At 30.7% G+C, this 18,560-nt stretch overlaps 1 protein-coding gene across 1 annotated transcript; it reads right to left on the reverse strand.

Annotated features, from left to right (window-relative positions):
* Positions 1-1,063: 1,063 nt before the first annotated feature.
* Positions 1,064-18,436, reverse strand: LOTGIDRAFT_181302 (hypothetical protein; the record flags this gene model as incomplete). Its single annotated transcript, XM_009045759.1, has 20 exons — positions 1,064-2,112; positions 2,585-2,812; positions 3,809-3,931; positions 4,212-4,308; positions 6,612-6,786; positions 6,962-7,046; positions 7,559-7,730; positions 7,949-8,111; positions 8,943-8,972; positions 9,189-9,289; positions 9,555-9,735; positions 10,040-10,153; positions 10,359-10,449; positions 10,706-10,756; positions 11,065-11,142; positions 11,406-11,501; positions 13,131-13,207; positions 15,534-15,612; positions 16,905-16,955; positions 18,326-18,436. 20 exons carry the CDS (start codon positions 18,431-18,433, stop codon positions 2,023-2,025), a joined length of 2,190 nt encoding a protein of 729 aa, XP_009044007.1. The 3' UTR covers positions 1,064-2,022.
* Positions 18,437-18,560: the final 124 nt, after the last annotated feature.

Consider the following 18,560-nt stretch of genomic DNA (forward strand, 5'->3'; position numbering starts at 1 on the left):
GTTCTGATCACTAATTTATATTATTGAGCAATATTGTTAAAACTTTCTGTATATAGAATTATGTCTAATTGAGTACATTCCCTCAGCACATTGTCTAATTATTTTAGCATTCCAGGTTATTATTTACCATGTGATCATTATTATTATTCATTTATATTACAGATAATGTCAATTCTTATTCTATATTTGTGGGATTTGTTTCAGCCTCATCAAAATATTGCATTTCATAGAAATTGTGAAAGATTTATTCATATTGAAAGTATCATGTTGAAATGATTTTTTATTTTTTAGTAACATGGCACATTCCTGCAAAAATTTAGACTCTTTGGGCGTTAATTTTTTGCTTGTGGAAGTCTTTTACGAAGTCAAACTATGTATTAGTGCCACTATGTGTTTCTTTAATAATATCAACATCGTAAAAACTTAAGTTTATAAACTTCATTGCCTTACACAATTGTCTAATTTTAAAAAGTAGTTGATAATAGATATTGTTCAGTTTAAACTATGTTTTTAGATCTCCAAATATACTAATAATTTGGCACATGCTCCTACCTGTGAAAAATATAGAATAAGTTTTGGGATAATGCTATTGTGTACAATCATAATACACAATAATTTTTCTATGAATATGACATAACTGTTTTCTGAAATTAGATTAGTTACGTTAAAAAATCTTAGTTTACAATTCTAGTGGTACTTAATTCTAGAATATATCATTTTGTTTGTATAGAACAAATATTTCATATTATATTAAAGCTTATTCCGAATTATATACATGTGTCATATATTGTTTTATGGTATTTATCTGTGACTCCATCCAACATGTTGTAATTGATTTGAATTGATATATAAACATTGGGTTATTATTATGAAAAATTATAACGGGCGACAGCAATTAAAATGCCTACATACAGAAAAGATTGGGGCAAATTCTGTATAGTAGTAATGATTTTATTCATCCGGTTACATAATTGACCCATTGGTATTAATATTATAATTATTAACTTCAAATTATTAGCCTTAATAATTGAGCAATTCCAACAATAATGACAAAACTTAGATTAAATCTTTCATTTTCATTAAAAGTTAAAAGAACAAAGACAATAATTTACATAAATCATGATTTTATATCAGGAATTCCTTTACACTATAATAAATAAATAAATATCTGAATAAAAATTAATATTTATAACAATTCATTTGTAATGATAACAAATTTCACCATACAAGATACACAGTAAAAACTTACAAGCTAACTTTTATCAAGATGTTTGAAGGACTTTCAAGAAATCACTGATATGTGAGGTTTACTCTATAATAACCACTGCAAGATTTGGGTGCCAATTCATATGTCTGTGTAAGATTTGTAACATATTTAGAGAAAGACTTGTTCCAAAAATGACCAACACAATTATACAACTGTGAAGATTTTTATTTTTCGAATCCTCCATACTATAAAAATTCTTGAATCCTGTCTACCAGCTAGTTTTTGGCCAAGCCTGGCATTGACCTTTCTGGATTATCTGTCAGCTGACTCTTTAAGTAGACTTGAATAATGAGAAAATAAAGACTTTGACATCACAAGATTTTAACTCTTTAACTAAATGATCTGATCTAAAGTTTGATAACAAGATTCACTGAAAGAGACAGCTATATTTTTATCACATCTGTCACTAACTGTATATATTAAAGATATCACAAGATCTATTTACCAATAATGTGATCTCTTCCTAAAATCCCACATAGTATCTATTGAATGGACTGGAGAACATTCTTAACTGTCCTGTAGATATGTATGCTAAGAAAAATAACAGAAACACAAATCTTTTTTTAAGATTTAAATCACATCATTGCACAAAATATATAATCCATGGTTACACTATGTATCACTTTAAATGATGTTTCCCATGACCTGGTCTATATTATCTTGAGCTTATTATCTTAAAGTTATCATCACTGAATGTATGCTCATAGCTAGTCTGTTTTAATACTCCAGGAGGTTGTAGAGAATTAAGTCATAGATCATGATATAGTATTTTGAGTTCCAGCATGTTTTAATCTTGTAACAAGGGGATGATCATATACCCAGTGTTCACCTACTTCATGGAATTTCTACAAACATACAAAAGCTTGTTAAAATTACAACATTAGCCATAATTTGCTCTTTGATAAAGTCCATTATAGGGGGTTGAATTGAGTCTTAAATATATGTAATTAGTCTCCAGAAGTACAAGAAGTGATGGCAAAAAAATGTGACTCTTCTTTTTATCTTTCAAACTCAGATAATTCTGGACATACATGGATTTGAAGGCTCAAATTTCAACATTGAGCTGTGAACATTATTAAAGGCTAAAGTATGATTGGTCAACAAATGGCCCATCTATCCCTTTAACATTGAATGAATCATAATCTATTTGTAAATTAATTAACAAATTAAATTAATTATAAGCTTTGATAATCTAAACACTGAATAAAATAGGAAGCAAGTATATTTATTATCAAAATGTATGATGGAGAAAGTATGATGTTGCGATAACCAAAACTTCATTGACAAAAATAATTTTAGGATGTGACTTTTACTTACTTTAGTTTCCCATTTGATTCCCTTTTCTTTCCTTTCCTTGGCTTCCTCTCTTTGTCTTTGTTCTAATCTATGTTTACCTTCAGTCGCCTCCACAACATTTCTATATTTTAGATGTTTTGTAACATCCTGCCATAACCTTCTTGATTCATATTCATCCTGCGTCTCTCTAGGTTGTACACGTTTTTTGATTATTGGAAGATTTTTCGTGTCGACAAATGTTTCTGTTTGCTAGAATAAAATATAAAATAAAAATCATCACCAACTGTTTCATAAAACCAATTAGGAAACATATCATTATATTTGTTTTTTAATGAAAGGTCATAAGTGCAAAACGTTTATCCACATTTCAGAATTATAACATTAAAAAAATAAGATAGTGGACCACAGCCATATACGCCCACCACGGCATGCGGATGGTAAAAACGAAACATCCATTTTAAGTTTCATCAAAATCGGTTGAAAATTAAGAGAGTAATAGCATATTCAAGATTTTGGGGCAAGGGCAATAACTCTGCTTCTAATGGTCAAAAATAGCTCAAATTCAAACTTGATCTTCATTTTATGAATATGTATACACATACCGAATTTCATTTGATTCCATCAAAAAATCTAGTTTTAAGAGCGTTTACAACCAAACGTTACTGTATAGAGGTTTAAAGGCGATAACTCCTCAAAACTGACGTAAGAAGCCTAAATTTTGAAAAAGTCTTAAATTTAATCAGAAGTAAACTAAACTTTCTCAAACCTTTCGATTTAGGTCCAATAACATCCATTTTAAGTTTCATCAAAATTGGCTGAAAACTAAGAGACTAATAGCATATGCAAGATTTTGGGGCAAGGGCAATAACTCTGCTTCTAACGGTTGAAAATAGCTCGCATTCGAACTTGATCTTCATTTTATGGAGTATACACATACCGAATTTCATTTGATCCCATCAGAAAATCGGACAGACGGACGGGGGTGCCGACAATATACGTCCACATAGAGAGATGTGGGCATATAAAAATGAGAGTGAGTTAGTGAGTCAGTCATTGGCAAAACTGATATAATACATAGCATAATTTACTGATATTTTTCTCAGATGAAATTGCAACTCATAATATTTTATAAACTATCAAGAGACAAAATGAATAGTCTAAGAAACATTTAGGATGAACACTCCAAAATTAGTCTGTGATTTGCGCTGGGAATATTTGCGGCACAGAAAGAAAAATAGTTAATACCCCATTATCATATTTAGCATACATAACTCCATTCCATTCACCATTTACTGTTACAATTGGTTTTTTTTCATTAGGATCATAAATCTGACCTGATATCTGATGTTTCTTTCCACCATAAAATGGCTATAAACAAATTAAATCAAGGTATAAGTATTAATATGTTGATTATATGCATATAGATAATATTAATCATTCCTTAAACTTTAATTAATCTGTTAACAGATAATGATGGTTGTGAGTTTGAATCTGTTCTAAAAATAATCTTCTCACTATTTTCCTTTCAATACTATATTTATTAGCCCAGCTGAACATAGCTGAATGGATAGTCCCTGAAAGAGAAGGAGTTGAAATTGAGCCAAAAACATGCATCTTTAATTTCTTTATAATAAAAAATATTACTTACCTTCGTATGGAAATCAATTGTAGCATTAAAACCTGTTTTAGCACAATTAATATGACATTTACCACCTAATTCTACCCATGGTACAGTTAATATAGACCTTAATAACAGATATAAGTTATAACAAGGATATATAATATAGTACAAATACCAAGTCAATATTAAATCAAATCTGTCTTTAAAATATATTAATGTGAATGTGCGCTACTGTTCTACCTAAATCATTATCTTTTGACCTGTCTTAAATCAGTGGATAAAAAATATTGAGATAGCTTGCCAGGCAAGGTAATATACGCCCACTGATAGCTTTGTTTGAAATTGAATATTTGTTAGAAAATAGCAAACATAGACACCAGGAAATATTCAACTTAATCCATCACAAACTGTGCCATCACAAGTTAAAAATCAAACACATTTGTAAGAATAACGGCAATAACTTGTATTTAATATTTCAAAAGGTTTTGATTGTGATCAATTTTATCAAGTTGTCAAATTTGTTTTAGACTTCTGCTTTGTAGAATGCCTTCTAGAGTGTTTACGAGCTAAAAATTGAAAGGTTTGCAAGAACAAGGGCAATTATTCATACTAAATATTTTTCCTACAGTAGCCTACTTATCCAGCAACTCAATTCAATCTTCCAAGAAACAAAACCTTTCCCCTATGACCCATGTTTAATTTTATTTTTGTATCAGCACAATTGGTGAAAGTGAAAGCAAACCTTTTCTCTTGAATAACATTTATAAAATGAAATCAGATAAACTGCTGCATCTTGGGATGTCACATGACTAAGCTATGATTGGATATCTGTCTTGGATTTTCCACTTGGTCTATTTATAGTATCTTATGAAGCTGTACATGTATGGTGGCTGGTTAGGGACATGTTAAATTAAATTTTCTTATTTGTTAACCAAAATAGTTTCTCAGGAAAATAATGACATCTATTGTAAATTGTGATTATGAACAAAAAAATTGTGACTTGTAGAGTCTGTCAAGAATTGTGCCTCCTAGAGTGTTTACGAGCTAAAAATTGAACGCGTTTTCAAGAACAAGGGCAATAATTCTTACTACATATTTTTCGATTTCCCTGATTTTTCTATAGGGTTTATCCTTGTGTGAATACGAACACTCATACCAAGTTTCGTCAAAATCTGTCAAGAATTGTGCCTTCTAGAGTGTTTGCGAGCTAAAAATTGAATGGCTTGCAAGAACAAGGGCAATAATTCATTCTAAATATTTTTCGATTTCGCTGATTTTCAATAGGGTTTATCCTTGGGTGATTACAAACACTCATACGAAGTTTCGTTAAAATCCATCAAGAATTGTGCCGTGTAGAGTGATTACGAGCTAAAAATTGAACGTGTTTTCAAGAACAAGGGCAATAATTCATACTAAGTATTTTTTGATTTCTCTGATTTTCTATAGGGTTTATCCTTGGGTGATTATGAACACTCATAACAAGTTCCGTTAAAATCCTTCAAGAATTGTGCCTTCTAGAGTGTTTACGAGCTAAAAATTGAACATGTTTTCAATGACAAGGGCAATAATTCATACTAAATATTTTTTGATTTCGCTGATTTTCAATAGGGTTTATCCTTGGGTGATTACGAACACTCATACCAAGTTTCGTTAAAATCCTTCAAGAATTGTGCCTTCTAGAGTGTTTATGGGCTAAAAATTGAATGCGTTTTCAAGAACAAGGGCAATAATTCATACTTAATATTTTTCGATTTCGCTAATTTTCAATAGGGTTTATCCTTGGGTGATTATGAACACTCATACCAAGTTTCGTCAAAATCCTTCAAGAATTATGCCTTCTAGAGTGTTTACGAGCTAAAAATTGAACGCGTTTGCAAGAACAAGGGCAATAATTCATACTAAATATTTTTCGATTTCACTGATTTTCAATAGGGTTTATCCTTGGATGTTTACAAACATTCATACCAAGTTTCGTCAAAATCTGTCAAGAATTGTGCCTTCTAGAGTGTTTACGAGCTAAAAATTAACAAGGGCAATAATTCATGCTAAATATTTTTCGATTTCGCTGATTTTCAATAAGGTTTATCCTTGGGTGATTGCGAACACACATACTAAGTTTCGTTAAAATCCGTCAAGAATTGTGCCCTGTAGAGTGTTTACGAGCAATTGTGGACGGACCGACGGACGGACCGACGGACCGACGGACATGGGTGACGACAATATACGCCCCCCCATTTCATGTGGGCGTATAAAAATCTGATGTGGTTTGTCATTTGACCCTTGCCAATTCCTTTTTCCGTTAAATGTGTACAGCCTATAGCAAACATGGCCTAAGTTTATTTTCAAATCTGAAGGACTGAGCGAATTGATATTTAAGCTGCAACAGAAGAATACCATATGTTAAGAATTTATATTAGTAATATGTACCTGCCATATCCATTAGGGAATGTTATAGTATAATGTTCATCTAAATCTAATACTGATACAACAGCCTGACCTATCATATGTACACCAATAGATAATCCTAAAAACTTGGATTTGGTCCATATATAACCATCTAATGTGATCCTTTTGTTAAAATGTTCTGCGTAGAATGCAGAAACTGTAAGAAGAAAAACCAAATCAATGATATTTTTCATTCCACAGCTAATATCAAATAAAAAAGTTAACAGAAAAGACAATAAAAGACTGTGAAATTGTTTAGAAATTATAAAGTGTCTACCATCATCTCTTTATTGTTAAAAATGACCATGTTATTGTAAAATAATAATACTAACTTGGAGGATGATGTGAAACTTGTTCTGCTATAAAAGCTAAGTTGTCTTTTGTGGCGTATTCTAACGGTCCTTGTTCTACTTTCTCCTAAAACACATAANATATTACATTCAAGTCATTAAACTTTTGCTTAAATATATTAGCAGCCCATAGATATTATACAACGACTCCAGAAATATATATCTAAAGTTCCCCTGTTTCATTCACACATCTTATTCAAATTCAGAATTCATATTTTCATATTTTTCTCATGGGTCACTACACTGTTAAGTTTCATGAAATTCTTCTTCCAGATGTTTTCAGTTGAATTTGGCCCTAATAGTAAAAGTTGTCATAATTCATAAAACACCAAAAGACTAATATAATCCAAAGTTTAAAACTGAATATCCCAGAATTTCTCAAATTGAACAGGACATTTGATTAGTGGAATATTTTGATGACAGAATATGTGTTGCATAACAATTTTACCAGATCATGGATGTCAAATAGTCATCCATAGAAAAACATGACATGAAATTTACATTTCTATCAGACTGAGGATTACGAAATTTACCTAATATTAAGAGCTAGTAAAATAAAAATATTGAGAGCAAACGTACACTTTTACTATAGTCTTCATCTGGCATTCTCCATTCACATAGAAATGTTTCTCCTAATATAGGATTATATGGTTTCTTAGCTACTTCACTTGGTCGGCCAGCATGAAACGCTGATAAATACCATCTAACTATCTGTATCATTCTTTCTCGAGGTGTTTTTAATTCCACTACCCTACAACAATATTTCTCTTATTCCCTGTACACCAATTGTAAAACAAATTTCTTGATAAATGCAAAAATTATCCAACCTTGGCTACTGTATTAAAGAACATCAAGATATCAAATTCTGTAATGCTTACTATGTGTTTCATTGTTTAATTGCTAATACAAAATAAATCAATCTGTTTGCATCAGTTCATAAGGAATATACCGTTAAGATAAGCAACTCACTTAAGGAATAAATCAGGATGAGCAAAGAAATCAGCAAACATTTCTAACAATGATCTTCTTTCTAATATAAATGTTGGTAAAACAACTTTAGTTAAATCCATACCAATACGAACTTGTGATAGGAGATGAGTTATAATACTGCCATGTTGTTCTAATGATCCCACTATTATAAATAAACATACACAAAACTGTCATAACAAATAATTTCTTGTTTTCAGCCTTCGATATTACTTGTTAGACAAAATTCATGTCCACAATTCTGGAAGATCTAAATTTTGTCACTTTCAGGCAAATCAGATTATTTATTGCAAATGACATCAAACATAATAATCATATGTAAAGATTTTAATAATTCCCATTGAATGAAGACAATCAAACTACATTGATTTTAGCTGTAAGATATGCAACAATAGCTGTAATCAATCTTAAAGATGGGTTTCCTTATTTTTTAGTGTCAAATCAAGCAAACTATTTAAGTAATTGGTGTATCTAATGAACTATCATGTATTCTTAATCATATCATTATGTTCTTATTGCATATAATTAATATAATTTTTACCAATCATAAATGTCCACGTATGAACAGTCTGGATAAACAAAAAAATACTTTATGACCTGTCTTGAACGGTCACTCATTGGAATTCTGCTGGTAATTCTCTTCTAATTTAGCCAATTATGAATTAATTATGAACATGTGATAAAAACTGGTATTTTTCCAAATCATTAGAACGCCTCTACTTTCTATTCATATAAGTATCAGCATATTCATTTTCATAAAGAAAATAAGGGAACCCAGCTTTAAAAGTTGGAAATGTACAGACACTGTATAATAATATATTTTCAAGTATAATTAATCTATCCTGGTTTCGGGCCACTTGCAGAATTATTGGGGTCTGAAATGATGTAATAATGATAGCTTTTATTTTTTATCAAATAGAGATGAAAGAATTAAATGTCTGTTAAAAATTTACTGATATGTATAAACAAAACTTACAATCTTCTGTATCCATTTCATCATATAATTCTAAAAATAAATAAACACATAAGACAATCACATTTTGTACAGTGCTGTACATCTATACATTGAAAATTGAATTGATGATGTTTGTTTTACCATGAACACAATCAAAATTTTATAATGTTCTTTATTTACTATTTATTGTTCTCTTTTTTCATTTTATAATTGTTAAAATATTTGAAAATTAGATGAAACAATCTATTAACATAAAAATATACATACCATCAAAGAAATCATCTTGAGATGTAATAACTGGGGGTGAAGATGGTCCATCCTCTAAATTATTACCAGTATTATCTACTTTTAGTTTATCTAATTCATGTCTAAAATAAAATAATATAAATTCTATAATTGCACTCAATCTTTATTCAGTAATAGTGATAGGAGCTCATGTCATAATTTGTACTTCTGCAGACAATACAGATAATTTAGATATAAATATGCACCAGAATTTGTCAAAGTTTTGATTAGTCATCATACTGGTAATGCTAGCCTTTCCCCTTTCTGATTATAACTCTTTATTACTTTAGCAGGTGATAGGATAATTAAATTCTTTTCTCCAAAAAATATATTCTTAACAAAACATACTCTGGTGAATTTTTAGCTGATGATTTTTGATCTTCTGCATCATAGAATTCATCATCATCATCACTACTAGAATAAGAGGTAGTTGGATGTGTTTCTGGTATTGGTAATGGTATTTGTAATTCAGATTGTACAATGGGTTCTGCTATACCAGCGCCATCTACTGGAACAACTGATGATATCACTATAAAGATAATATATTCTCAAGTACAATGGCCAAGATGTCCAAAAGGTTGCAGTTATTACTTCCATGTATGAACAACACATAACCACCATCTTCTTTACCTATTGTATCATAATATGTTTAATACCCATTAACCATCCATAAACTATAATCAAAGAGATATGCATGAAATGAGTCAGTCTCAAAAACAATCACAACACATCAATAAACACTCACTTTGTCATGAGGTTGGTCAAATAAACCTACATATCAATAAACCATACGGAACAGGACAAAATATCTATCTGTTTCTTGTTTAACATACCTGGTGTAGATAAATTAGGTAAAGATACACTGGTAGTTGAAGTAACTAAAGTATCTTCCGGTACTATATCACTAGTTTTATCTATATTTTCACTAGATAGTGATGTTTTCGTACCTAGAATTACATAACAACTAGTAATAACATTTTCATATTGATATAATATAGGTCTATTAGTCTTCAATTGGCAGGATCAGTGGCATTTCCACCTTTCTACTCTCAACACAAGTTCATATGTCATTTTAAATGGTTGATTAGTAAATACGTCACTATTCTTCACAATTTAAATTTCAAGAAAATTGCTGAAAGGAATAAACCATACCTCCAGGTTTTGGTGAACCAAAATGTGAAAAGTTAGCCGTCTGTGTTATAGGAGTAAATGCAGAATTGATAACTGGCTCTTTTAAACTCTCCTACAAGTAAAGAGTGAAATTTGTTCTATCAATGTTTTAGATAAATATTTTCATTTGTACATTGGAAATATAAACTAATGTGTATTATTAGTATATTGTGCTTTAATATTGGACAAGTATCATACATTGGAACTTAACATTATCATATCATACTTATTTTTTAAATCTTTGCATGTCTGACAGTTGTATTAAACATAATAAACTATTTCATTACATTGAATTTTTTAGTCTTTGTAAAGAGATAATTGAAACCTACTTTTGATATCTGTAACATCATAATGGAATGTTTTATGGCTTCTATCATGTCCTAAAAATGTATCCAAAAAAAGTTAATAATATGAACAAATAGTTTGCTAGGTAAGATATAATAAATGTCCCCTTAGTAAAATATAACATTTCCCATTCTTTGATTTCTGGTGAAATCCACTATAAGCTGTAAAAAAAGACCAAATCATAGCTACGTTATTAAACTCAACTTTGGTGCCATAGATGAGCTTAGATATTGAATTTCTGAACCAAAATTAAGAACAAACTAATGAAGCATGTGGACTCAATAGAAAAAAATATGTTTCTCAGTCTCTACTGAATAATTATATCTCAAAACTGTCTACATACTGTAGCTGTAACTTTAATCAGGTTATATTTTTCTTTAGATGCTTCATCTGGACAGGCTTCTATTTTAGCTTCTATTGTCTGTACAAATAAAATACTTAATTAAATCTGAAATATTTTTGAGTTTTTGATATATCTGAGCATGTTACTTTCAACAAACGTGAACTAAGTTGTAGTTAGAAACCTTATAACTTTAAGATAACTATAAATGTATAATAAGAACACTGATTAGTTATTGCAGTAATACTATTGTTTTGTAAAATGAAGATTCTGAAAATATCTAAACATGATGATAGATTTATCAAAGGTAAAAAATTGTGAAATTGAATACATGCAAGTTATACCTCTACTTGTTCTATAAGAAGTTGTAAATAAGCATCTGTTTCCATTAACTTGTTATCAAAATCTTCAATACGACATTGTACTTGATTCTCATTCTTCTTAAACAAAAATAACATTAGTTTGTTTCAATTGGGCTTAAATCTCTTATTAATTCTAAATAAGATAGCTTGCCAGGCAAGATAATATACGCCCACTGGCAGCTTTGATCTTGAACATAAATATTTAGCAGTACTGTAACAGTCACTAGTATGAAATATTTAACCTTCAGTCATACACTTCTTTTGAACTCTTTAGGGCGATACTGAATAATATTGAGTATAAGTTATTGCCCTGGTTCTTGAAAACGTGTTCAATCTTTAGCTTGTGAAAACTCTAGAAGACAAATATTCAATCTTCAGCGCGGTAATGAATAAAAAAAAACCAAGTTTTGTCAAAATTCGGCAAGAATCATGCCTTCTAGAGTTTTTATGAGCTATGAGTTTTTAAGATCAAGGGCAATAACTCATACTAAATATTTTTTCTCATTTTCTCATTTTCAATAGGCTTTATCCATGGGTGATAACAAACACTGAAGCCAAATTTCGTTCAAATCCATCAAGAATTATGCCTTCTAAAGTGTTTTCAAGCTAAAAACGCGTTTTCAAGAATAAGGGCAATAACTCATACTCAATATTTTCAGATTCTTCTGATTTTCAATAGGGTTCATCCTTAGGTGATAACCAACAATCAAGCCAAATTTCGTTAAAATTCGTCATGAACAAGGGCAATAACTCATACTAAATATTTTTCAATTTTTCTGATTTTCGATAGGATTTATCCTTGGGTGATTACAAACACTCACATCAAGTTTCGTCAAAATCCATCAAGAATTGTGCCTTCTAGAGTGTTTACAAGCTAAAATTGAACGCGTTTTCAAGAACAAGGGCAATAACTCATACTTAATATTTTCAATTTTTCTGATTTTTGATAGGGTTTATCCTTGGGCGATAAACACTCATACCAAGTTTCATCAAAATCCATCATGAATTTCACCTTCTAGAGTATTTACGAGCGTTTCAAGAACAAGGGCAATAACTCATAGTAAATATTTTTTGATTCGTCTGATTTTCAATAGGGTTTATCCTTGGGTGATTTCAAACAACCATACCCAGTTTCGTCGAAATCAGTCAAGAATTGTGCCTTGTAGAGTGTTTCTAGCAATTGTGGACGGACGGACGGACCAACGGAAAGAGGTGACGGCAATATACGCCCCCCACATTTCATGTGCGCGTATAAAAATCTTTATAAAAAACAATGACAATATAAACATTTCTAAAAAACAGTTCATGATTAAAATAATTTAGAAATAGATCTTTGAAATACTATACTATACAAAAATATTCTTACACAATAGATAAAGGTACACTTAACAGTGGCCAAGCTTTTAAAAATATTCTATGATAATCATAATTTCTGAGATAACAAAACATTTTTCTAAACTTTTTAGGTGCATCTGGGACATTGATAGCATCAATTTGCATCATTTTCATTTAGACATCTGTGGGTCTTTCAAGGCAAAAAGCCTTAAATGATACATAAAAAAGCTTTACAATCCCTGTAACATCTTAAAGTTGGGTAGGATACATTGGCCTTTGTCAACAATACAGTGACATACTTATTAATTACGTTTCACACAGATATGAACAATGAAAACTAATAATGTCTTGATATCAATTAAAACCACTTACTGTAGCTATATGAGAATGCCGAAGTACTGTATTTTCTAAGCCTTCAATCCATCTTTCACGTTCATCTGCATCTCTGGCTAGAATTACATTAATCATAACATAATATTCTAACTAATTAATATACTGGACAATATTCTATCTGGTGATAATAAATATATATTACTCATAAATCAATATCATACAGCTCAATTTCATGATTTCATGCTATCAGGCACATCTGCTTCTAAAATGGAGTCAACAAATCATCAATAAGACTTAATAGTAACAGGATTCAAATTGGTCTAGGAATCAAAAAAAACAACAACCAAAATGATTAATAAAATCATTACCTGGTATCCAATTAGATAGCTTGCCAGGCAAGGTAATATACGCCCACTGGCAGCTTTGATTTTGAATAAAAATATTTAGCAGTACAGTAACAATTACCAGTATGAAATATTCCCTTGTTCTTGAAAATGTGTTTCAATCTTTAGCTCGTGGAAACTCTAGAAGGCAAATAATCAATCTTCAGTGCAGGACTGAATAATAAAAACCAAGTTTTGTCAAAATCCAGCAAGAATCATGCCTTTTAGTGTTAAAGAGCTAAAATTGAAAGCGTTTCAAGAACAAGAGCAATAACTCATACTAAATATTTTTCAATTCTTCTGATTTTCAATAGGGTTCATCCTTCGGTGATTTCGAACATTCACACCAAGTTTCATCAAAAACTGTCAAGAATTGTGCCTTCTAGAATGACTGTGAGCTAATAATTGAACGCGTTTTCAAGAAGAAGGGCAATAACTCATAGTAAATATTTTTCGATTGGTCTGATTTTCAATAAGGTTCATTCTTGGGTGATAAGAACACTCATGGCAAGTTTTGTTAAAATCCGTCAAGAATCGTCCCTTCTAGAGTGTTTATGAGCTAAAAATTGAACGCATTTTCAAGAACAAGGGCAATAACTCATACAAAATATTTTTCGATTCTTCTGATTTTCAATAGGGTCCATCCTTGGTTGATTACGAACACTCATACCAAGTTTTGTCAAAATCCGTCAAGAATTGTGTCTTGTAGAGTGTTTACGAGCAATTTTGGACAGACAGACGGATGGATATGGGTGACGGCAATATATACGCCCCCATTTCATGTGGGCGTATAAAAATGCAATTGACAGGGCTATGTGCATAGCAAATTTGGTATAAAAATTGGCAGAATTATACCGAAACATTTGGGTTAATCATATCAAATAAATTGCAATTCTGTGAATAATCATGACAATCTGTCAAAATATTTTCCTTTGAGACAGTTTACATACTAATGTGGTACCAAAGATATGAATTAGAACTATTTCATGAACAAGATTACACTGAAACATAGCCTTGATATTGGGAGTACAAAAAATAAATTGGAAGAAAGATGAACTTAGTTCAACTTATCCTTTTTCACTCCAGTATATTACAGAGAAAATGATTACTTGATATAAATTAATCAGCTTAGGAAGGAACTTTAATTTATTTGTTATTTTTATCTGGTTGTTATAAGATATTTTCTAATAAGCTTATATATAGCTGTCTAAATTAAAAACAACATCACAGATTCATGCACACTGCTATTTTAGGAAAAATAACGTTGTTTATTTAGGACCTGAAGTTATATCAAATGGTAGATTTTTCCAATGTTTCATCATCTTTCAGGACCAAGATACCTTATAAAGTTACCTAAAGTTCGGCTTATAGTTAAATCATAATCCCCTAATAAAATCAAAACTTTAATTCCTTAGGAGTACAATAACCAATTTTGACACTATTTTGTTGACATAGTGACTGATTCAACCACAATAATGTGTGGTAGAGTTGTATATAAAAGTTTATTTTATTTCATTAATTAAACCAAAATAGAAACAACATCTGAAGAACTATCCTATGTAGCTCTATATGCTAATATACCATGAAATCCAAAAGCTAAACACAATATAATGTCACATAAACAAATGTCAAAAAATTGATCAAAGTTTCAAGAAAATTTCATGAAAATCAACTAGAGGTCAACAAAAATCTCATTAATATAAATACATCAAAATGTGATCAAAACTGTAGTCTCCACCAGCAATTGACAGGAGTGATGACATTATATTGTGGATGTATACAACCTTGTATAATCTTATACACATTATGTCATCTCTACTCAGAAATGTGTTTTATGTTTGATCAATAGTTCTTTTTATATCTATCACATGTCACAGTTCTTAAAATACTCTATTATATATAAATATCAGGAAATAAGTATGTAATATCATATCACAGATTTAATTCACAGCTTTCCATACATGTGCCAACAAACACAAGATATAAAAAATACAAAGAGCACCAAAGAAAAATTGGTACACACTTCTTTATTATCATATCTTATTGTATAAAATCTTACCTTGAAAATGAAATGTTTTATGATCAACTGTAATAGTGAAGGTACTATCATCTTCATCATCTATCCCTATCACAGCCCCCTGAAATACATTTTAATAAGCTATGTCAGAAATTAAAAATATGACCATTTAAATGGAAACTTATATCGTTTTTCATATCATTTTAGATAAGTGAATATGGCCAGCACAACTCATAACAAAACAATGTCTTTATTGATATCTATTTTGTGATCAGTAATGTCTTATTTTCCATACTAGAGTTTAGATTAACAACAATATTGATATCTTATAAGATAGCTTGCCAGGCAAGGAAATATACGCCCACTGGCGTAAATAAAAATATTTGGCAGTACAGTAACAATTACCAGTATGAAATATTCAACCTTCAGACATACACTTCTTTTGAACTTTTTGAGGCGATACTGAATAATATTACCAAGTTTCATCAAAATCTGTCAAGAATTGGGCCTTCTAGAGTGCTTACAGAATAAAACTTGAAGAGCAATAACTCATACTAATATTTTTCGATTTTTCTGATTTTCGATAGGGATTATCCTTGGGTGATTACATACACTCACACCAAGTTTCGTCAAAAACCATCAAGAATTGTGCCTTCTAGAGTGTTTACGAGCTAAAAATTGAACGAGTTTTCAAGATCAAGGGCAATAACTAATACTAAATATTTTTCAATTTTCTGATTTTCGATAGGGATTATCCTTGGGTGATTACATACACTCACACCAAGTTTCGTCATAAACCATCAAGAATTGTGCCTTCTAGAGTGTTTACGTGCTACAAATTGAACGCATTTTCAAGAACAAGGGAAATAACTCATACTAATTATTATTCATTTCTTCTGATTTTCAAAAGGGTTCAAACTTGGGTGATTATGAATACACATACCAAGTTTCATCTAAATCCGTCAAAAATTGTGCCTTCTGCAGTATTTACAAGCTAAACTTGAATGCGTTTTTAAGAACAAGGGCAATAATTTATACTAATTATTTTTCGATTTTTCTGATTTTAAATAGGGTTCTTCCTTGGGTGATAACAAACACTCACACCAAGTTTCATCAAAATCCGTCAAGAATTGCGCCTTCTAAGGTGTTTACAAGCGCTTCAAGAACAAGGGCAATAACTCATACTAAATTTGTTTCGATTTATCTGCTTTTCAATAGTATTCATCCTTGAGTGATTACAAACAAATTTCGTCAAATTTCGTCAAAATCAGTCAAGAATTGTGCCTTGTAGAGTGTTTACGAGCAATTGTGGACGGACGGACATAGGTGACGACAATATACGCCCCCCATTTCATGTGGGCGTATAAAAATCTAGTCGAAAAGGAACTGTATGATCCATATATTGTTTGATACCTTTAAAACAACACAGCCTCTTCTTGTTCCTCTCATCATTTTCTCTTTGGACTAGAATACAACAAAACAAAATACTAAAAATGATAGCTTTAGCAAGGTAGCATATGCCCATCTGTCAAAAATGATAACAGAGTCTCAAGTGACTAAAATGGGAATTCTCTCATATTTAAGGTCTTCTTAATGCATTTTAGTTCAAAAATTCTAAATTTATTAATGAATATCGATTTACTGTCCAGACAATAACTCTTAACAATAACTCTAAAATCTTTTACATTTATTACCATATTCAATCTTGACGGAGATATCATCACTATATACAAGTGTCCCAAGTTTAGCCTCTTAAGTGTCTACGAGTCAAATTTGACGTATTTACAACAAGTCAAGGACAATAACCCTCAAAATGTTCATCAGATCATTGAGAATTGGACAAGATCGCTTCAGTATATAGGCCTACATACATACAGATAAAAACTGCCTGACGGACAATATACATCAACATTTCATTGTTGGCGTATGAAAAACCAGAATAAACTAAACAACAGTTGAAACTGTACCGTAGCCTACAAGGTATCCAGTTAAAACGGTAACACGTCAAAACTGTAACAAATTTTAATAGTCAAAACGGTACCACAAATTTGGTTAAAACGGTAACACAAATTTAGATAAAACGGTAACAGATCTGCCAAAACGGTAACAAGATAAAACAAAATTTATTCATAATAACTCATACTCGAAAACAACTCAACTCGACCAATAATTCTCACCTTCAATCCAAGTTATGACAACATTTTAAATATTATCAAAGTAATTGTTGATTAGGATAAAAAACCGCCAAATCAAACTCATGACTTTCTTGTAATAATTAGCACTCACGATTGTTGATTAAAGAAATCTACCGACATACCATGTTCTTAATGTTATTTTTGCTGTTGATTTTTACATTATATGTTTTACAATTATAGAAAATAAAAAGATTTTACAATACATTTTATTGTGTTACCGTCTTGGCAGATCTGTTACCGTTTTAACCTAAATATCTTGTTTCCGTTTTGGCAAATCTATTACCGTTTTGACTATTAAAATTTGTTACCGTTTTAACTGGTATTCGCCTACAATACTAGGGCCTTTCTGGATTGTGGTAGGAAGTTTTTTCTAATTCAATATTTGTTGTAGCAAATGTGTTCAAGTAATTTAATGTACTTCATCAATGTTCTATTTATTAAGTTCAGTTCAATAACATTCGAATCATTTAGCCTGTCTGAACGCCGAAATATCTTAACTTGGAAAGACGGTCAGATCTAGGTGGGCGTGGTCATGAAAACGTAAACAAGAAATCGTCGACAGAATTTACACTATAATAGATAATGTGACACCTACAACAGAACAAATCAGTTTCGTGTTAGGATTCAACATATACATACTGTATAATAAGACAAAAGACCGGAATTTTCGTCTAAAACAAACCAACGATACTGCCATCCTTTCATAACATTAGTCCATTTACTCAACGGACCTTCCATGGTCGCCATCTTGTTTATTGAACGGAAGTGGTGTTCTTTCAAGCAACCAATCATTCTGTAATAGATGTTTGATTTTAACCAATCAGAATAAAGAGGGTGTTTTAAACTGAAAGATAGCGTCCTGTTGTCATTCACT

The sequence above is a fragment of the Lottia gigantea genome, assembly GCF_000327385.1.
Source record: "Lottia gigantea unplaced genomic scaffold LOTGIsca_1, whole genome shotgun sequence".
In the NCBI taxonomy this organism is placed as follows: Eukaryota; Metazoa; Mollusca; class Gastropoda; family Lottiidae; genus Lottia; species Lottia gigantea.